The sequence below is a fragment of the Eulemur rufifrons genome, chromosome 6 (assembly GCF_041146395.1).
Source record: "Eulemur rufifrons isolate Redbay chromosome 6, OSU_ERuf_1, whole genome shotgun sequence".
In the NCBI taxonomy this organism is placed as follows: Eukaryota; Metazoa; Chordata; class Mammalia; order Primates; family Lemuridae; genus Eulemur; species Eulemur rufifrons.
In genome coordinates this window covers 13,145,755-13,168,128 of record NC_090988.1, presented here as the reverse complement: position 1 = coordinate 13,168,128, position 22,374 = coordinate 13,145,755, and the positions used below count along the sequence as shown (strand labels likewise).

At 37.9% G+C, this 22,374-nt stretch overlaps 1 protein-coding gene across 4 annotated transcripts in view; it reads left to right on the top strand.

Annotated features, from left to right (window-relative positions):
- The window catches only part of JHY (junctional cadherin complex regulator), a 65,047-nt gene that overhangs the window by 1,577 nt on the left and 41,096 nt on the right, over positions 1 to 22,374 (top strand). For 2 of the 4 annotated variants that reach the window (XM_069468801.1, XM_069468800.1), the window contains exon 2: positions 13,531 to 14,053. In XM_069468801.1, the coding sequence (XP_069324902.1) occupies positions 13,531 to 14,053 (523 nt within the window). Of the gene's footprint in view, positions 1 to 13,530; positions 14,054 to 15,088; positions 15,159 to 22,374 lie in introns of those variants that run through there. The other 2 variants (XM_069468804.1, XM_069468802.1) reach the window with 2 other exon arrangements.

Here is a 22,374-nt window from a genome sequence, read left to right as displayed (position 1 = left end):
TGTTTAGAACAGTGAATGGCTCTTTATAAGTTATATTGTTAGATTTTTCTTAAAAATTAGGGCTAAAATACATTAATGAAAGTTTATTGGAAGGCCTAGAACTTGGGGAGGGTCTTGAAGACAATGTAAGATTTGGATAATAGAATAGAATTAGAGCAACTTGTCTGTGGCACATTAGGAAGCCCAGCTGGATTACAGAGGATTTGTTTTGAATGTAAGGAAAATAGACTGAGTTGGAGTCTGATTATAGGGGCTTCAAAAATGTGCCTTTAGTATTGGAAGGTGAATTTTCAGGTCGAGTGGAACTACCCCACACTACAGGGGAGGACATTGAATACCAAGAACTCAAACGACTTGTCCTAGGGATATACTCACTGCCGGGGCCCCTGTGGGAGCCCAAATTACAGCCCAGTCCCCAGTCTTTTTCTTCCTTTCTCTTCTGCTCCTTTCTTTCTCTCGGGATATCAAGTTGAATCAAACTCGTACACTCGTAGGGGATCTCACAATATCACAGTGAAAGTGATAAGTGCTGGAGGCAGAAGAAGGGTGCAGGATGGCTTCAGAGACACGGACAGCATTGATTGGACTGGGCAGGGCAAGCCAGGAGGAGAGAATACAGCTTCCTGGGGAGGGAGCAGGAGGAAGCAGTGTTTAAGGAAGATTATTCTGCAAGCTGGTGCATTTTGAATTAGACAGTAAACACCCAGTGGGCAGAGACTACCAGATGGACATGAGAGCAATAACGGTGATAATTGAGGCATTAAATCATGTAATAGAGTACAGAAGAAGTATCTGTATTGCCTTTTAAAGGCCTCGCTGTAGTGTCACTTAATTCTTCATCATAATCCTGCAGGGAAAGTGCTGCTTTTCCCATTTTACAGATAAGGAAAATGAGGCTAACAGAGATGAAGTAACTTTTCTAAGGTTATAGTTTGTTGTTTTGTTATTGATGTTGGTTTTTTTCATTATGAAAAAATTCTAACCTATAGAAAAGCACAGGGAAAAACACAATATAACCCATATTGCCATATTTGATTCAGATGTATTTTTCAAATCATTAAAATATTACAGATAAAGTTTTGTTGTAACCCCTCTCAAACCCATTCCACTTTCTTCGTCTTCTGCCTCCTCAGAAGTAATCATACTCTTACATGGGAGTGCATCCTTCTTACCAAGCTTTTATCCATTTCTTTCATAAGTAGTCTATAATTCGTGGGTGAATCTATATCTACATATCTATATAGATATATAGTGCCCTGTTTTGTTCAGTCAACATTATGTTTTTGATATTTTACTATTATGGTTTTGAATTAAGACATGTGGTCTTTGTTCATTCATTTTTAACTCCTGGATAAGTTGCATTATCTGAACATAAAATTTATCCATTTCCCTACTGATGAATATGTAGGTTGTTTTCAGTTCTTGTTATTTTAGACAATGCTCTGTGCATATCCTTGTATGCCTCCTTGGGTACATGTGTAAGAGTGTCTTTAGGATGTAAGAATCCAGAGGTGGAATTGCTGGTTTGTAGGAGAATGGACATCTTCAACTTTTCCTACCCACAGTGCCTGCGAGCTCCCAGTCCACACAATTACCTGGTCTTTTTAAATTTTGCCACTCTGATGGCTTATAAAATCCTATCTTTTTGCACATTAAATTATGTTTCTCTGATTGCTTGTGAGCTTGAGTATCTTTCTACATGCTTTTACCAAAGGAGATTGGTTTAGACATACTCTTTGGCATCTGGTTATTTTCATTTAGCCAAACATCATACATATCTTGGGTAACCTTTCTATTCAGTTGGCCCTTTATGTCTGTGGCTTCTGCATCCGCGGGTACAATGAGTCAAGGATCGAAAATATGTGGGGGAAGAAAAGGATGGTTGTGTGTGTGTTGAACATGTATAGCACAGACATTTTTTCTTGTCATTATTCCCTAAACAATACTGCAACTATTTGCATAGCATTTATATTGTATTAGGTATTTTAAATAATCTAGAGATGATTTAAAGTATATGGGAGGATGTGCATAGGTTACATGTAAATATTACTCCATTTTATATAAGGTACTTGAGCACCCATGGATCTTTGGTCCTGGAACCAATCCCCAACAGATTCTGAGAGATGACTATATTTGTATTTATTGATTTACCTCATGCTCCATAGTATTCCAGTATCTGGAGGTGCCATGATATATTTACCTAGTTGCCTATAGGTGGACATCGGAGTGTTTCCAGTTGTTTTGTTTTTTTTTTTTTTTTCCAGCAATGCTTTAATCAAAATTTTGTATATATAAATGAAATAATTGACAGAGCTTGGTGACAGATTAGATATGAAGATTGAAGGAACAAGAGAAGCCAAAGATTCATTAAGCATTCTAATAACAAGAGCTAGCATTTATAGAATGCTTATCATGGGCCCACCACTGTGCTAAATGCTTTATATGTATTATCTCATTTAATACTTATTGCAGCCCTGGTAGATAGATACTATAATGATCTATCATTTTGAAGATTGCAAATGAGGCTTAAAGAGGTTATATTATACCCATTTATTGCATCTAGTGGGTGGTGGAGCAGAAAACTCAAGCAGTCTGACTCCATGCTCTAAACCTGCTGTCCCCAACCCCTGGTCCGTGGCCTGGTACCAGTCCATGGCCTGTTAGGAACCGGGCCACACAGCAGGAGGTGAGTGGTGGGTGAGCAAGCAAAGCTTCCTCTGTATTTACAGCCAGTCCCCATCGCTAGCATCACCACCTTAGCTCCACCTACCCCCCAGCTCCGTACCCCCAATCCGTGAAAAAATTGTCTTCATGGAAGACTCCATGAAACTGGTCTCTGGTACCAAAAAGGTTGTGGACTGCTGCTCTAAACCATGTTTCTATCCTGCCTCTAATCTAAGAGATTCACAGTCTCCTAGGTAATAAATGGGAGTTGTTTTATTTACAGAAATGGGGGCATTGGAAAGCAAAAATCTTTTGAAATGGATAGGTATTCTTGTCTGCACTTTTAAGATGAAGAAACCAAGGCAAGGATCCATTAAGTGACCTAATTTCCCCACTTGTTAAGTTTTTCCTCCTTTTGTCTGGTGCTCAGAGACCTGACTTTAACTCTTGTTCTTACCAAAAGACAATTTAAATACCATTTAATATATTTCAAAATAAAGAATAATGCTTACAAAGATCAAAATTATGGTTAGATTCTTGGTCTTCTGATTTAAAGATCCTTAAATAATGCTATTTTCCTCAGATTGATTTGCCTTACAAATTTTTAATGATAAACTATAAACCCAAGGGTTAGAATGGGTTATAGCCCTAGATATTGGCTGTACAGTGTAACTGACATTCATTGAACATTAGGATGACCAGTTCTTCACTACAAAGGAAAACAGAACTGAAGTATTTAGCCAAATAATGCCTCAAAAATATTATTCAGGGGAGTGTTTAGTTATTTGCCCCTTTCTCTGCCTCTCTTTAGTCTTGGAAACCTTTCCTCAGTGTTTTGTTGCTTGTGTCTGAGTAGTTTATGAGCCATAAAATAGACTAGTAAGTTGATCTCAGACTCTCAATATGAAATTAAGTAGGCTTTCATTTCTGTAAGGTAGATGGAATTCTGGGAATTGTAGTTCAAAAACATTAGTCAAAGCCTTGCCTTAAAACCAAGGAAAATTTCTTTCTTCTTGCTTTTATAGCAATAATTTTAAAAGCTGCCTGACAAATCACTTGAGCCTTACTCCTGTGTTTTGATGTTACTAGAACCTCCTCAAAGCAATTACTCTCTTGTATCTCACCAAAGTCAAGCCACAGTTCAATATATATGGATGAGAGAAAACCTTTTACTTAATGGAAATTGGAGCAGTATTGACTGTAGTGAATGAATTAAGACTGGAGAGAGGGTCTTCATGTGATAATCCTTAAACCCCACTCCAGCACTGGCCTTACGACACTCAGCATTCACAAAGAAAGAGATCAATGTCATTCCTAGAGCATTAGAAATAACCTCTTCAGTCCTGGGGCCTTCTCAAACCTTGTATATTAAAAAGAAAAAATCAGAGAGCAGCCAAACCGTACCTTGAATATATGTTCAATAAGGTCTTGTTTACAGGAATACTTACATAATTAGCTACCATTTATAGAACTGTTTGCTTCATATATACATCTCATTTATCCTTACAAGGGCCTCTTAGACAAGCATTATTATCCCCATTTTGTAGATAAGGAACCAGTGCTCTAGGAGTTGTGTTGTGTACATAGTTACTAATAGCAGAGTCAGAAATTGAACTGAACTCTCTTCTAAGTCCAAAGCCTGAGCCTCTAATTGTATCTAGCTAGATAATCAAGGATTGATCTGAAAAAGGATTCCATTTTAATATTTAGAAAAATTAAAGATAGAAGAATTTCAATTTGGACTAAACTGAGGCCAGAGTAAATATGGATGTAAAATTATAAACTTTAGGAAAGCAATAAGAATTTTTAAGAGTGCTGTGTCCTTGGAAAAAATACACATGAATTATATTTCCCTTTGGGCCTCGAGGTCATAGTAACCTTTATTCTTTAGCACCTCTCCTGGGAAACAGAAATGTTTTCATGCTTATCACCTGGGACCATAACCTCCACAAAAGGACCCATATTCTGTCTAATAAACCACCTTGTGTTAGATATTAATGGGAGGAAGATAAGGCATGATGAGGAATTACTAGTTAAATTGAGTATTCAGAATTGTCTGAAATTAAAAAAGAGAGTCAGTAATAATACTATGCATTTTATTGTGTTGTGGTGTATCATTTTTTCTCTTGAATGCTTCTATGAGTGTTGTTTCTGACTAATGATATGAGAGTCAGGTGAAGTACTGAATGATAATTTCTAGGACTTGAACAGCAGCACTGGATAACCAAAAGAGATAATGGGTAAAGACAAACTCAGTGAAGACCAAAACTCAGAATTTTCTTTTTCCCCCAAATTTCCCAGGGCTACTTTGTAGAACACATTGGGAATATTTATGCTGAGGCTAGACTACTGTCTCTCAGAGGTGTTGTATAGATTTTTTTTGGTACTGGTTGGGAGATTAAAGAAGACATTTGAAGCCAATTTTAATATACTAGGATTATTGAGAACATTCTAGGAGATTCCAGGAGTCAACTTTCATTCCTGTTGATTTCTAGCAACATTCATCCATGTTGTTTTCTATTGTGTTTTATTGCATAGATTTTCAATTAAGGCCACTGGTTGGCCAACCTCTTCAAATACATCACACTACATACCATGTTCTAAGGGTTTCCACACAGTATTTTAGGAATAGATGCTAGCATTTTATTTCTGTATTTCTAATGACATGGAAATAGTTATATCAGAGAAGTTACTTTTTGTTGCTGGTATTAGTCATTTCTGTTTTATGTTCATTCATTTACTCACAAACTATGCTTTGGTTAAACTCTGACACACTCCTCAGAACAGGCATGGTGCCATCGTAACAGATGAGCAGTCAGAAGGAAGTGAAGAGTGTGCGTGGGCATGAATTGTGTCCATTAAAGGCAGATTCCCCGCCAGAAATGCTAAAGCCATTGTGACTCCTGGGGCTTATTGCCCCCAGAGACAACCACTAGTTCCTTTCTAGGTTATTCCAAATTTGGGCTGTGTTACTGTGTTAAAATAAGTAAATAGTGAGTTTGAAAGCTCACACAGTGTGATTTAAATTTATATCACCCACAACTCTGTCAGCTTATCAAGAGGATCAAGTAGATTGTAACCAAGTTACTAAAGGGATGGTTTAATTCATGACCTTTATATCTTCATTTATTTCTACTCCCTGACAAGCTTGAAAATATAGAAAACTGATTAATGTAATTTTTAATGTATTGCATTTAAACTAAGTTATTTTCCCAACATTTCTATATATTGTTGAGTTTTGCATGATAGGCTTAATCCAACTAATAAAATAATAGATTCTTAGAGCTGTTAGGGCCCTTAAGGGTCAGCCCATCCCCTTATTGCACAAAGGAGGAACCCGAGACCTAGAGTGGTGAAGAGATTCACCAAAGTTCATACCACTGGTCAGTGGCAAAACCTGGACTAGAACCCCGATGTCAAGACCTGTTCATTGCTTTTGCCATGGTATCACAGCTACCATGAAATTTTAATGCTGTTATATCTGGCGTTTAAAAATATAAGAAACTCTATCTAAAGAAAGTGTAAGGATCTGGAAATTTTTTTAAATCTAAGTCTCTGCCACTAAGCCATTATTTTGAAGAATGAAAGGAACACCCACGCCTTCCATGGAAAATGTCTGGCATTAGTGTTGTAAACTCTCACTGGATGAGAGGAATTAAGTTTCTAAATACTGTTCATTTCCCTTGTGAAGATGCAGCCTTGCTTTCACATAACTTAATCTTAATAGAAGTGAGGTACTAGAATTTTGCATTGCAATTACTAATACGTCCTCTTTAGATAATTTATTTTCATTTAACCCCCGGATTGTCCTTGAATCAAGACTGGTACTAATAAGAACTCAGGACAAATATCTGGTTATTTTGCAGCCACAAATATGTTGTCAAAGGAAAAGAAGGGACTTTGGTTGGAATTATCCAAATTGTGTAATTGCTATAAATAAAATTCACGAGATAACAATCCAGCCCCTTCACTTTAGTGTGTTTCTGTAGACAGTCTTTGGTCTTCATTTCCTTAAACCATCTTTTTTCTATTCCAATGTTTAATTTTTTTTTTAGCAAAATAAATGCCTGCCTTAAACGAAATTTTCTTTGTTATAAATAACCTCCAAGAAGCATTTAAGTATATTTGTGGAACCATTTTATTTCATAGTTGCAAAAGTGAATTTTTAATCTTTTGGATTTATTTCATTCTATTTACTTAAAAGCCATTGATAAGAACATTAAGATGAGCATAGAATTTAGAAATCTCGTAAACAATGGTCAGTTTTACAGTTCTTTAAAGAAGCATTAAAAACTTTACACTTAAATGAAAATGAATTTGCTGTTCATAAACATAAAAGATTTAATGGCATATAAATTAGGAATAATTATTCTGTTTAAAAGGATTAAATTAAACCTAAATCAATAATAACATGTGCAGTTTCAATTTAACTGCCTACTTTAAATAAAGTGGCAAATAAATAACAGCTAAATGATTAATAGCAATGCTTTTATTCACCTCTCAACAGGCAAAATGGCCAGTTATTGAATATTTTATTGTGAGTGCAAAGGATGTTAATTGTACTAGAAACATGCTCTAATTTTAGTAATTTTTTGATTGAATACAATACTGAATATGAAGCTCTTCATTAAATGGAGATTTGATTTTATTTTGTTTGAAGTTATCACAGTAAGTAATCAAATGTGGTCCATTAAAGCCAGCAGATATCCTGGCATATGCTTGTGAGACCGTCCCCCATCCCTTTCTCTCTGCCTGCATTTCTAACCTAGGCATCTGAAGAGGAGACCCGGCATCTGTTGTCGGAACGGTAACAAAAGAGTTGTGTACTCATTGTCTGTGTAACCTTTCTATCAAATGGGGAGGCAGAGAGGTGCACGTTTTGCGTGTAGATCATTACTGATGAAAGGGCACTTCACACTCATTTTGTCCCAGTATGTTGACCCAGACCACAAAAACACAATTGAGCTTGTAAGCACCCGAGCTCAGTACAATGGGGTTCTTTAGTATCATGTTCTATTTTGACCATTAGATTTGTTTCTGTGAAGTATTACAGCTTTCCATGCTCACGATTTTGCAAAACATAACCTCCTATTTGTTTCAACATATGGTTTCCATCTAGAAAGGGGAGAAAGGGAATGTTTTAAGATAGTCATTGCCGGTGTAAATGGTGCGGCAAAATTAAAGTTCTAAGAGCCACATTTTCAGACTTTACCCTTGCTTGTACACATTCTTAGAGTTTCTCCGGTTCAAAAACATTATTAGCCAAAACAACTCATTTTCTCTGGTTTGTTGCTAAACCTTTTGTATTTTCTGGGTTCCACTGAAAACATCAGTAGTGCTGAAAGGATCAGATGAATTATATATGTAGATGTAGAGAACCATGTCCTTCATGTGTAGTGTGTAATATTACTTCTACAGCCATTTAAGAATGGAAATTTGTTGAAGCTAGAAATTACGACTTTTCCAGAAGGTCTAAATAATTTAATTCTCCCAGTTTTATCCTACTCATCATCTTTCAGCAGTCATTAAAATATTTCATCATGCGGAAACACTGACATTTCTTAATCCCGTTTCCTAAATTATAGTTCAGATATTCTCTGCAGTGCCTGAGTTGTGATTTTAAAATGGATTTGTGAAAATAGGTGTTAATTCATTCAGGCCACCAAGGTACCACTTAGGGTATCACAGGATAACTTTGTGCCCTGTAAATAACTTAAGCCCTGGGGAAAGAAGAATCCCTTGAGATCCGTCAGCAGGAAACGTAATACACAACAGTGTTATGTCCTGGTGACTGAATGTGACACACCGCAAGCAAAGATCAGTGACGGAGCTCGCTGACGCACACTTTCACAGCTAGTCCCCATCACATCCTCACTCTGGACCAGGGCCATAGTTCTCTGCATTTGCATATATTAATTCCCCTAATCCTTTCAGCACCACTATGAGGTAGGTACTATTATTATCCCCATTTTATTGATGAAGAAACTAAGGCACAGAAGTTAAATAACTTGCCTGTGTTCACAGAGTCTGGTGGCACCAAGAATTGAATGTGGGCAGTCAAGGACCCTTGTCCTTAGTTGCTCTTCTGTATCATTTCTCAGAACCAACATACTCCATATCGTTATTCAGAGAAACAAAGTGCCACAAATATTACATATGACTGAGGAAGGTCTATAGCCAAGACCAGAGACGTTATGCCATAATCAGTTGATGTTGGTTAAATACCATGACCAGTCTGAGTCCACCGGATTTCTTAGCATAACTACAGAAATGGAAACCAGGAAATCCGTTTCCTTCAATTATCAAAGAATATCTAATTAAAAAAAATAGTGGGCATTACTCAGTTGTTGATTCTTTTGTGAGTCTATCATAGAACAATGGAGTTGGAATGAACTTTTGAGGCATCATCTAGCAATTGAATATGGAAATAAGTTAACATATTTTCAGTGATAGACAAGGTTATGCCCTCCTGTTTTAAATACCCATAACATGCTATATTTATTTATGCATCTAATCACTAGCTGACTACTGTATTACAGTTGGCGCATAAAGCCTGTCCTCACTAGAGGGTAAGATCCATCAGCTTGCTTCTGTTTTCCCGACTGCTGCATCTTCTGTGCCTAATGTTCTGCCTGTACACGGGGAGGTGCTTGATGCTTTCCTGTTGAATGGCTGACTATGTGATCCATTCACTAACTCCCACAAGGCAGATGCTGCCATGCGCTTGCTTCGCTGTTACCTGTGGGAATAACCGCAGGATACCCAAGGCAACGCGGTGGGCAGGAGCCCGTTCCAGAGCAGACTGCCAGGCGCTGTACCCTGGCTCCACCACTTGTTAGCTCTGTGGCCTTGGGAGACTTCCATAAGCTCTCTAAGCCTTTATTTCCTCATCTATGAAATGGGCGTAATGATAGTACTTCCCTCAGTTTTGTTCTAAGGAAAAACCGAAGACTCACTACAGACATTCCCTAGATCACCACACAATAATGTGTGCTATCTTCCACATCCCACCCCGACTGAGTGGCAGAGCAGTGACCCTCAGTGTTGTCCCCTTTGAAAGGTGGCCAGCCCTGCTCTAAACAGCGCAAAGTAGAGAACTGCAGAGTCTACAAAGTCCTTCAAGGTTTGACTTCTGCTTAACCTACTCCTCAGCCCCCCTCCTCTCACCCTCTGTCTTACCCACACAGAGTTGGTTCTGTGAGGGCACCACAGCCTCTCTCCCTTCCCACCTTTGTACATGCCGTGCCCTCAGCTGGGCATGCCCTTCCTGCCCTTCTTATCCTCAGGTCTGAGCTACACCATCGCTTCCCCCAGAAAGCTTCCCCCGGCCTCCCAAGACAGGATCCGATGTCCCCTGAGTCATCAGAGCACGCGTCCCTCCAAATTGTCAAGTGCTTCTTTCCCGGTCTGCGTCCCTCGCGAGGCTGGAGTTCTCTGCTGCACCATCTACCACGTGTCCCCCTCGCTTAGCACGTGCTCGATAGGTAACACCTATTAAATCAGTGAGTGTGCAAACGCGTGAGGAAAGTTAAATTCAGTTCTGTCTTTCAATATAGCATGGATATGGGAAAACAGCGCCTTTTTTCAATTAAAAAGAAATATTTATTTACTTAAAGATAGGAATTGAGCTTTCTTCTCCACCTAAACAACCTCAGTTGAATCTTATGTTTAACTCCGTACAAAATAAGCCCGAAAAATCATTCATTCATTTGATCTAATGCAAGAAGCCTCCGCATGTTTAGACTCTAATTCATTACTATTGGTTTTTTTTAAATAAAATATTTGATGCTATCTTTGTGTTGACTAGAGTATTTTTAGAGACAATTATTTATTCAAGAAGCATTTGACTCTTCTGTCCGCAGCCCGGTGCAGCTCCCTAGGGCAAAGGGGAGGGAAGGAAGGATCAGCCACGGTCCCTGCTGCCCAGGAATTTATCTCGGTGATGAGACAAGATTACCGCAGTGAAAAGTTAAATAAGCACTTTAAGGCACATTCTCTCATGCTGATCCTTACGCAGTCCTGAGAAAGAAAACAAATATAATTTATTCCTATTTACAGATGAGAGAAACTGGCTCAGAGATGACATGATTTGCCAACTGACACATAATATAGGTAGTGACAGACGCTGAACTTGAGCCCAGGTCTGTGCCCTGCTGGGCTGTGCCGTGTCCCGTGTACATACCCATGACCCTTAAGGGCCAAGTGAAAGGCAAGGCCGACGCATACTGTGAGTCACATCATGCGACATCACCTGGGAAAAACCTCCCCATCAAAGCCGCAGGTCATTCTACGGTGCAGGGAGTGGTGAGGTGCACAGCTAAGCGTCCGTCCCATTTCTGAACAAATGTGGGCCATTCCCATTTTGCTGGAGGAGAAGAGTCTGTCTCTTCTCTTGTTGGAAAAGGGAGAGCAGCCTATTTCGAGAAGTTTCCCATCTTAATATGTGAACTAAATAATTCAAAATGACAATTTAGCAAGGCATGGGAGTTTTGGCTTTTTGCTGCAGTTTTTGCTTTACATCAAATCAAAGAAATCGAAGTCCACATTTAAAAGAGTAAATTAACCTTAGGGGGACCATTAGTTTGTTTACTCAGCATGAAATTATGTCCTCTGTAAACGGGAATATCAAATAGCATAAAAAGCCTAGGTGATTTACATTTTCTTTTTGATTAGAGGATTGCATCTACTGTACTCAAGGAAGGAAAATCTCTCCCATTTAGCTTTTGAAGATCAAGGAGGCCATTAAATATGCCATATTACCAGCTTTTTTTTTTTCCTCCCTTTTTTGGTTAAGCCTAGGGGATGCTTTATAGATTGAGATTGTCATGGGGAAAAGGGAGGACTTTATTTCATATGAACTGATTATGGACTGGTTCACTTCCCTCAGGCAGGACCATGTGCTTAACTTTTTATTCAAATCGGGCTCTCCTGCAGCTTTAAGTGCACTCTGACCTGTCTGCTGAGTTTTGTGTGCGTAGACCTGACAACCACGAGACTGTGAACCTCTCAGTGAGCCGTGGCCTGGTCTGACTCTAAGCCTTGAGGATAATTTCTATAGTACATTTGATAAAAATTCTGCAGAGGCAAATATGAAGTGAAAATTAAAATCACTGAAAAGAAGGAAGAACCTATGTATGTATTCAGTTGGGATAAAATCTTGCTTTCCTCCCAAAAGGAGGAGCCGAGGCAAATGTGTCTAGGCAACAATCTATATTTCCCTTCCTAGATAAATAGCCAAATGTATATACAGCCACGAGTAGCCTAACGACAGGGATATATTCTGAGTAATGTGTCATCGGGTGATGTCGTTATTGTGTGAACATCATGGCGTGCACTTACACAAACCTAGGCTGTATGGTATGGCCTATTGCCCCTAGCCTACAAACCTGTACGGCATCTTACTGTACTGAATGAACACTGTAGGCAACTGTAACACAATGATAAGTATTTGTGTATTTAAACACATCTAAACATAGAAAAGGTACAGTAAAAAATAATAGTATAAAAGATAAAAAAAAATGGCACACCTGTCTAGGGCACTTACTGTGAATAGAGTTTGCTGGACTGGAAGGTGCTCTGGGTGAATCAGTGAGTGAATTTGAAGGCCAAGGACATTACTATGTACTACTGTGGACTTCATAAACACTATATACTTAGGCTACTCTAAGTTTATTTTATAATAATAATAAATAATCTTTCTTTAATATAATTAAACTTTCTTTCTTCAATAATAAATTAACCTTAGCTTATTGTAATTTTTATACTTTATAAACTTTTAAATTTTTTTTAACTTTTTGACTCTTTTGTAATAACACAGCGTAAAAGATAAACACATTATACAGTTGTACAAAAATATTTTCTCTCTTTATATCCTTATTCTATAAGCTTTTTAGTTTTAAATTTTTTACTTTTTAGACTTTGTTAAAAACAAACACACAGACACACAGATTAGCCTAGGCCTTATACAGGGTCAGGATCCTAAATATCACTGTCTTCCACCTCCACATCTTGTCCCACTGGAGGGTCTTCAGGGATAATACCATGCATGGAGCTGCCATCTCCTGTGATCACAGTGCCTTCTTCTGGAATACCTTCTAAAGGGACCTGCCTGAGGCTGTTTTACAGTTAACTATTTTTTTTTATAAGTAGAAAGAGTGTACTCCAAAATAATGATAAAAAGTATAGTATAGTAAATACATAACCCAGTACAGTGGTTTATGATCATTATCAAGTATTACTTACTATACATAATTGTATTGCTATCCTTTTATATGACTGGCAGCACAGTAGGTTTTACACCAGCATCACCACAAACAGGTGAGCAATGTGTTACCCTATGATGTTACGAGGACTATGACGTCACCTAGGAGATTTGAATTTTTGAGCTCCATTATGATCTTATGGGACCTCTGTGCCCGCTGTATATATATGTGGGTTGGCCTTGACCAAAACGTGATTCAGTGCATGACTGTATTACTAGCTAAAGTGTGAAATACAATTTTGTCTTCACCAGCTGAAATACTGAGTCACTGCTGATGTGCATAAGTAATTGCATTCTTTGCACCACAGTGATTCAGTGGTTTAACGTAATAGCTATTTCAGTTGTTTTCTGGCATTTAGAAATTAACTATCCCTTACTTTTATTCCATATTTCAATGAACTTGGATAAGTAAGACCTTTTGCCCTTATGTGTAGTGTGTGGGTCTAATCTGAGCCTGGGATCCATCATTAACATATAGGCAGTAAAAGGAAAATTGTAAGAGAAAGATTGAGATTGATTTCAAATAAAATGATCAACTGAATACAATGAGTGAATTTATTTTGATTAAGGACTTGCCTTTTTTTTTTTTCCCCTGCTTTGGGCAGCCAACAACCAATAGAAGACAAATATTCAGACCTCCGATATGACCCGAACTGGAAGAGTAAGAAAGAGGAAGGGCAGCTGCTGACTGCAGAAGCATTGCCAGGGTCTGCGGACAGCTCTTCAGAAAATCTGCCTTTGGGTCCACTCTACCCTTCCAAGGAGCCATCGATGGAACTCTCAAAGGATAAAGACGGACAGCAAAAGAGTCCACAGAGTGCAGCCTCCTTACTTGGAAGTGAATTTTTAAGCCCACACTATGAGCATGGCACCCATCGCAGTGAGCCCTTTTTCGAGCTGAGTGACAGTGACCTGGAGGAGAAGTCAAGCAGCAACATCTCTCGGTACGTGAAGAGTTCAAGTTCACATAACGAGGTTTTCCTGCCAGGATCACGTGGCCCTCGGCGAAGGAAGTCCAAACAATATTTTGTGGAAAAAAACAAGCTGACTTTGGGAATACCCACTCCTAAAACAGACTCTTACCTTCAACTTCACAATAAAAAAATGGGGGAAATTCACCTAGAACCGGTACGTAGTGACTACTTAAAAATCTCTTCTGAAACACTAAACTAGAATTTGCATTTGTTTCAAATGGCCTGATATCACTTCCTTTGGGGTGATGATATCATTGTAATCATAATCCCCTGGCAGGGGAAAACAAACCTTTCCGTAGTATACCCTGTGTTGCCCATTCTTGTAGAATGAGGGGAATTATTCCACAAATTCTTTTTTTTTTTTTTTTTTTACAGAGTCTCACTTTGTTGTCCAGGCTAGAGTGCCATGGCATCAGCCTAGCTCACAGCAACCTCAAACTCCTGTGCTCAAGCAATCCTCCTGCCTCAGCCTCCCAAGTAGCTCGGACTACAGACATGTGCCACCATGCCTGGCTAATTTTTTCTGTATATTTTTAGTTGTCCAGCTAATTTCTTTCTATTTTTAGTACAGACGGGGTCTCGCTCTTGCTCAGGCTGGTCTCAAACTCCTGAGCTCAAACAATCCACCCGCCTTGGCCTCCCAGAGTGCTAGGATTACAGGCGTGAGCCACCGTGGCAGGCCCCACAAATTCTTAAGAGCAAAATAAAAAGCCATCAGTGGTTTACAGCACTGTAATTGCTGTAATTCAGTTAGTATATCCAAAATTCTCCATTCAAGGAACCATAGAATTTTTTTAAAGTGTGTATTCCAAAAGATAAAATACAGGACTGAGTATCTGATTCCCTGTGTTGATTGCCTTTGTTTCCACCATAGCATTGGTTTTCAACCCTTTTAAATGCCCCAACATGTTGGGGGTAACGTGACACATTCCTACCAGTAACCACAGCTCACATACAGAGGGGATTCTCAACTCAGATTAATCTGAGTTGAGAATATGTATTGGGTGGTAGTGGGAGGAAAGCAGGGTACAACATGGGGTATTGTTTTTTATTCTTCAGATGCTTCTATTACCCTTTCAACCCCTGTTGATAATCACTACACCATCCTTAATTGTCCCATGAAAATATTATATGATTAAAGCTTAGTCTCTTCATCTATAAAATTGGAAAAATAATAAATTTCCCCTCTTCCTCATCTGATTATTTTGAGGATAAATTCTACTCCATATGATGGATGCAAAACCTTTTGGAGCCAGTAAACTTAGTTCTATTTCATGGGTGCACATAAAGAGCTTATTAACTTAACTCCTAGTGGATATGTCCATGGACACAAGAAAAGTATGTGTCTGGATCATATAATCCACCACCCTTATTGGATAAACAGCTTGAAATTCATCACCTAGTAATGTGGGATCATTTTTAAATACAAAGGAGAGGTTATTGCGTTAAATGTGGATGCCCTTAAACCTATTCCAAATCCAAATTGGTGTTATTTAACATACTCTAACCTGTCCTAACCTCTAAGCATTTTCTGATGGAACAAGATGGATGAGATAGATGAATATTCATGTTTTTTCTTGATTCAGAAACTCCCCTTATAGTTTTAAAAGATTATGTCATATCTTTGTCTTTGTAACTAATAATAAAATGAAGAAATAGGTGTAGTATATTTAGCTGAATTATCATAACAAAAACTTAGGTGAATTCAAGCAGTTTTTGACATTTTTTACCCAATTTTGGATGTTAATGTACATTTTTGTTTCATAAAATGTATGTGAAATTTTGAATTCTATTTGACTGCTCACCTAAAAATACAAACCAATTCAACAGCTCAATATCTTTGAAAAATGTTCATAGCTAGCATTTTTTTCCCAGACTAGGACAATATTTTTTTTTTCTTCAGTGATATACTTACTGCAGAAGGACAGTATTTTTCATTACTTTAAAAAGTGTTCTCAGAAGAAGCTTATCTAGGAGAGGCAAATAGTGAAAGGGAAAAAAATAAGTAAAGGGGAAAAAAGATTTATTATAATAAACTCTTTAATAGCTGAATTCTTAATTGCTAAATATATTAGTTATTATAAGTTAATTTCCTAGACAATATTGGGGTGTACTGATTGTCAGTGATTTCACAGACTAATTTTCTTTTTGTTATGCCATGGAGGAAACTTTCTTTAAGCTCTTGTGTTATTCTGTGAAGGAGCCATTGACCTTTTCCTCCACTTTTTCCAGATTCAAATGTCTTAAGTGCTAATTGTTAATTGTATTCAAAATTGTTCCTTCGCCATTTTTCCAACTTACATATATTTCCTTCTTCTTATTCCTATTTTTTTTTAAGAGACAGGTTCTTGCTATGTTGCACAGGCTGGAGTGCAGTGGCTTTTCGTAGGCCCTATCATTGCCCAGTTTGGCCTCAGACTCCTGGGCTCAAGCAATTCTCCTGCCCCAGCCTCCCAAGTAGCTGGGACTGGTGGCGCGTGCTGCCATACCTGGCTTCCTATTCTTTTAAAAAGATAGAAATGAGTTTGACCTAACAGTGACATAATGATATGTGTAATTTATTTTAGTGAAGTACAGTCAGTAGCATGAAACGGTGTGGGTTTTTTAAAAAATCATTATTCATATATGCAGGTCTGTTCTGCCCATGCAGGTTTTATGTTCCCTAAGGGCAGGAACTATGGTTTGTACTTATTTTTAATCTTCATAGTAGCTAGCCTAACACACTGTAAGGGCTCAATAAATATATAGGAAATGAAAACTGTATCTCTTCCATTACCTCCAAACCATTCTCTTTAGTATGACTTGACGTTTATGTGGGGGAAATGGCATTCCCAGAGCAGTGGTTTGCAATCCTGGCTGAATATTAGAATCACCTGAGAAGCCGATTTTAAAAAATGATTCTTGGCTCCATCCAGACCAATTTAAATCTCTAGATGAGATCCTGAGCATCAGTTTTGTCGTGGTTTTTTTCCCCTAAAGCTCCTCAGATAATTCTAATGTGAAGCCGGGTTCAAGAACTATTGTTCCAGACTGTAGCAGTTAATTTTTGATTTTTAGCATGCATCACAATCAGCTGGAGGGCTTGTTAAACTAGATTTCCAGACCTAGCCTCCCAAATTTCTGATTCAGCATATGTAGGGTGGAGCCTAAGGATTTGAATTTTCTGCATAGTTCCAGGTGATGCTACTGCTACTATAGGACCTGCACTTTGAGAACTACTAATCTTTTGCTTCTCAAAATTTAAAATGCTTATGAACCACCCCAGAATCTTGTTAAAATACAGATTCTGAGCCAGTAGATTTGGGTAGGCCTCAGAGATATGCATTTCTAACAAGCTTCAGCTGATGCAAGGCTGCTGGTCAATGGATCAGCAAGGGGCTAGAAAAAAGAACATAAGGGTTTTATCAGAAATCTGAAAGTCAAAGTTGCATAAGTTGGTATCCACGAAGCATTAATGTTTTCAATGGCTGATAGGATTATTTGATTGATTTGTGGGTAGGAGGTGGGAAGGTAGATGTGGCAGGTTTGGAAGCCATTGTTTTTAGATTAAGCAACATCCATCTGGAAGTTTTTAGTATTTGAATATCTTTTGTTCCCCTTGTAATTTCTTTGAAAGAGAGGACAAATGTCTTGCAACTAGAAACTTTAAAAGGTTAAATTACACCTACTGTTGAATGAATCAATAAATTACCATTACATAGCCAGGAAAACCCAGCCTTTTAATACATCGTTTTGTTGCAAACATCCATGTCTAGCTGAATCAGAGAGGGGCTTAAAGTAGTGTATGGTATTTTGGAAGATTTGAAAGTAAGTCTAAGTTTACAACATCCCAATAAATATGTCAATTTTTTAAAATGAAAGTTGAAAAGCTAATTATTAAATTCATATGAAAAATAGGCAAGAATAATAAAGAAAACTCTGGAAATTAAGAGTAATGAGAGGATCTAGCCATACTAGACAATGTAGTGTATTATAAAGCCTCAATAATTAAGTACTGGGATAATATTTAATACATATACAGACAGGAAAATAGAACAGAATAGAAAGTCTAGAAATAGAACCAAGTTACATATGGGAATATATTATATGATACTATGATTTTGGTTTTTTTTTTTTTTTGTCTTTTTTTTTTTTTTTTGAGACAGAGTGTCGCTTTGTTGCCCTGGCTAGAGTGAGTGCCGTGGCGTCAGCCTAGCTCACAGCAACCTCAGACTCCTGGGCTTAAGCGATCCTCCTGCCTCAGCCTCCCGAGTAGCTGGGACTACAGGCGTGCGCCACCATGCCCGGCTAATTTTTTCTATATATATTTTAGTTGGCCAGATAATTTCTTTCTATTTTTTTTAGTAGAGACGGGGTCTCGCTCTTGCTCAGGCTGGTCTCGAACTCCTGACCTCGAGCTATCCTCCTACCTCGTCCTCCCAGAGTGCTAGGATTACAGGCGTGAGCCACCATGCCCGGCCTGATACTATGATTTTGATTTGATAAAGGCAGCATTTCAAATCAATGAGGAAATGATAGGCTATTTAATAAAACAACTGGATAGTCATCAGGGAAAAAAAAAGTTGGATCCATACCTCATATCATACAAGATAAATTCCAAATGGATCAAATATTTAATTTTTAAAAATTAAACTGTAAAAATCCTAGAAAAAACATGAGGAAGTTCTCCTATAACTTTGAAATATTTCAAAATCCAAAATCTATAAGAGATTGATAAATTTGACTTCATAAATATCAAAAAACTTCTTCAGGTAAAAAGAATAAGCAAAGTCAAAATATAAAGAACAAGTAGGAAAAATATTCCTACTTCATATTATAGACAAAAATACTAATATCTCCAATATATAAAGAGCTCCTAGAAGTCAATAAGAAAAAGACCAAAATCCCAAAGAAAAATACACAAAAGGTATGAATGGACAATTCACAGAAAAGTTACTACAAATGGCTGTAATACACATGAAAACATACCCAACCTCAGTCATCGTAAGACAAATACAGATTAATGCTATACTGAGATTCCACTTTTCACCTATAATGAAACCATCAAAATTCTAAGAGTTTGATGAATCTGTGAGTAGAAAAGTCAAGTCGAGCTGGCAAGAGAATAAATTAGCATAACATTATGGGGGACAATTTGTTAATGTCTATTCAAAATACAAATACCCTCCTTGAGCATAAAATGTAAAGACTGAGACTTTGGAGCCAGGTTAATGGGCACTGCCACCTGCTAGCTGTCTGACCTTGTGCAGCTACTAAACCTGTCTTTGCCTTAGTTTCCTCATCTTTACAATGGGGATAATAATAGTACTTTCCTTACAGGATTATTAAGAAGATTAAATAAATGAAGTTAATATATAGAGAGAGCGCTTAGATTGGCCCATAGCAAGCATTATATTAATATTTGCAATTATAAGTTTTGTTTGACCCAACACATCCCACTCCTAGGAATTTATCCTAGATAGCTGTGTGCAGTTTTGAAATCACACCTGTATAAGGTTATTCATTTCAGCCTCATTTTAATAGCAAAAGATTGGAAATCACCCAAATGTCTGTCATTTGGGGAGTAGTTAAATACATTATGGTACATCCATACAACAGAGTACTCTGTAGCTGTTTAAAAAAATGAGGACAGTCTCCATGAACTGTTATGGACAACTTACTAGGATTTATTATTAACAGAGAAATTCAAGGTGCAGAACAGTGTATATGGTGTTTAAAAAGTGGGGAGGAATAAAAATATGTAATCAGAACGTTTGTACCCCTGTAATATTCTGAAATTTAAAAAATAAAATAAAAATAAAATCAGCTAAGCCCTTCCTTAGGCAAATAAACTAAAACCTTCAACAAAAATCAATTTACTCAAACTTCAGGATCACCACCACTATATTCACCCCTGGCCAATCTGAAATAATGAAAGCAGCTGTGAATGTCTGAGGCATATTTATCTGACATCAGGTTTAAGATTTTAAATAAATAATAACTGAGATATAAAAATATATATATCGTATTTGCTTGGTATGCATAAAAAATTGTGGAAGGCCACACAGGTATAAAGGGTTGGGGGGGATCGGTGGGAGCACAACTTTTCATTTTATACCTTTTCAAATCTCTCGTTTTTGAACCATGCTTATGTATTACCTTATTAAAAATTAAATTGAAAAATAGCAACAAAATTGGGGGGGACACTTACACATTTTGTAGTCACCCAATTTCACACCACCTATTGCTCAGGCTCACATAAATTGCATTTATTGCTTGTAATTAATGGCTTAGAGTAGAACTATTGATTTTTAAATTCAATCGCTCCACTATCTTTTTGCCATTTTGCATAGATCTGTTGATTGTACATTAAAATGCACTGGAAAAATTACCTTTGACCGCATGGTGAGATCTTAAATCACAGGTCGTGTGAAGCAAGGAACTGATGGAAAAACCAGCACACACTAGAGGGCACCTGAGCATCACGGTCAGGCCATAACTTTGCTGGTGACCATTCAGTGCTTGCTTATATTCCTGATTTATTCAGCAGCCAAAAGTATTTGTCTGAAACTCATTACAGTTTGAGTCCATTTATGATCCACATTAAAGGAAATTGTGTTTTGAAAAATGAACTACCTTTCTATCTTGATTCTAATGTTACTTTGAAGACTAATGAAGGTGAAATTTAGTATAGGTTCAGAAAAGAGCTATAAGTGCTTTATACATGTTATTCAGCTCTTTCTTTGTAATGTCTTGGAGAGAAATTACAGCTAGTTTACAAATGTGAATATAGAAAGCTTATTCAATCGCCTATAGTCTGAAAGACAATATAAAGCCACAATAGAAGTCACGATCCACTCTTCAGATTAACACAGCTTTGTGGTTGTTGCTAAGACAGCAGGTCAATCAGCCGACAAATATTTACTGAGCGCCAAATATGTGCTAGGTTCTCAATGCTAGGGTAGTAACAAAAAGCAAGACACAACAGAGCTCCTGTCTTCAAGGAGTTTACATTCCAATCATGTGACAAAGATGAGAAACATGTAACAAAATAATTTTAGCTCCTGATAAACGCCTCAAAGGAGACTGAATAAACTTTAATAAAATGATGAGGAGGGAATACATTCCTTTATTTAATAAAGTAATGACTTTAAAAAGTGAACTGGGATGTTTAGCCAGGTGCTTGGAGAAGGTCTCTCTGAGGAGTCAGCGTTCGAGCTGAGACGTGAATGGCTGAGAAAGAGAAGAGCGTGCACGATCTGGGGGGAGAGCCTTGATTTCCCGAGCCTTGGAGGCAGCATCCTTGCATAGGGGGCAACAAAATATTGGGGGAGAAAAAATAAAATCAAAACAAAATACTGGTTTGGGGGTCAGACAGTCACGGATTAAATCCTGGCTCTTCAGTGTAGCACTTATTAAGTATTTGAGCAAGTGACTCTAAACCTTATTTCCCTCATCTGTTATATGGGGTCAATTTCTGCCTTGGAGGGCTATTTGAAGAATTTATAGAAAGCTCCTGACATGTGGTAGACACTCAGTAAAAGCCCATTATTACCACTAGGCATTCTCTAAGCCAGGGCAAAGGAAAAGAATCCACCCAGGGAAGAGGCCCTTCTAAACAGCTTCTCTTTTTTTTCAGGCTACAGTGCCTCAACATGAAAGAGATATAACTTCAGATAGAATAAGGACAAAGGGTAGCCAAAAGGAGAATAACACCTCTATGCACTCGTAGCCCATTCTATGGTGAGACTCCCGAAAGACTGCCTACCAAGGAAGGGGTCTATCTAGGGACACCTCACACCTGCCATGCTGTCTCTCGAAGTTCCCAAATCAATCAAACAGCATTACAGAACCCTGTGCATTACAGAACCCTATAATCTTGTATCCAACTAGTTGGCAGTTGAACAATTACATCTGGCCTCAAATACTGTTTCAAATATTTACAAATACTGTTTCAAATATTCGTGATAAGGAACTTAGGAATGATTTTGGATCATATATTTGGTACTTTTATCTTGAAGTACAATACCACAGCATTATTCTTCCAACACTTACCCTCGTCAATTCTGTCTTCTCTACTGCCTTCCCGGTGGTCTTCTTGGGTACAAATCTGACCATATCAATATGCCACTTAATGTGACTCCCTGTTATCTTCAAGACAAAATCCTCGATCATTCTACTGCATCGTATGTTGCAGCCATACTCCAGGAACTCACAGTGCCCAAACCCCACATTTCCACCGGGTCCTTCTTTGTCCTACTCTCTCCTCGCTTGTTTGCTTGGGAAAACTTTACCCTCCTATTGAGATTCAACTGAAACGTCTTTGCCTTTATGAAGACTTTCTGAATATCCTCCCTCCCACTACTTCCCTCATACCTGAACATCTACCCCAGAACCCATAACACCACACTGCACTGTTTTGTTTGTGTGTCTATCTTTACGTGACTGTGAGCTCTTTAAGGCCGTGCACCTATTCATCTCCGAATTCCGAGACCC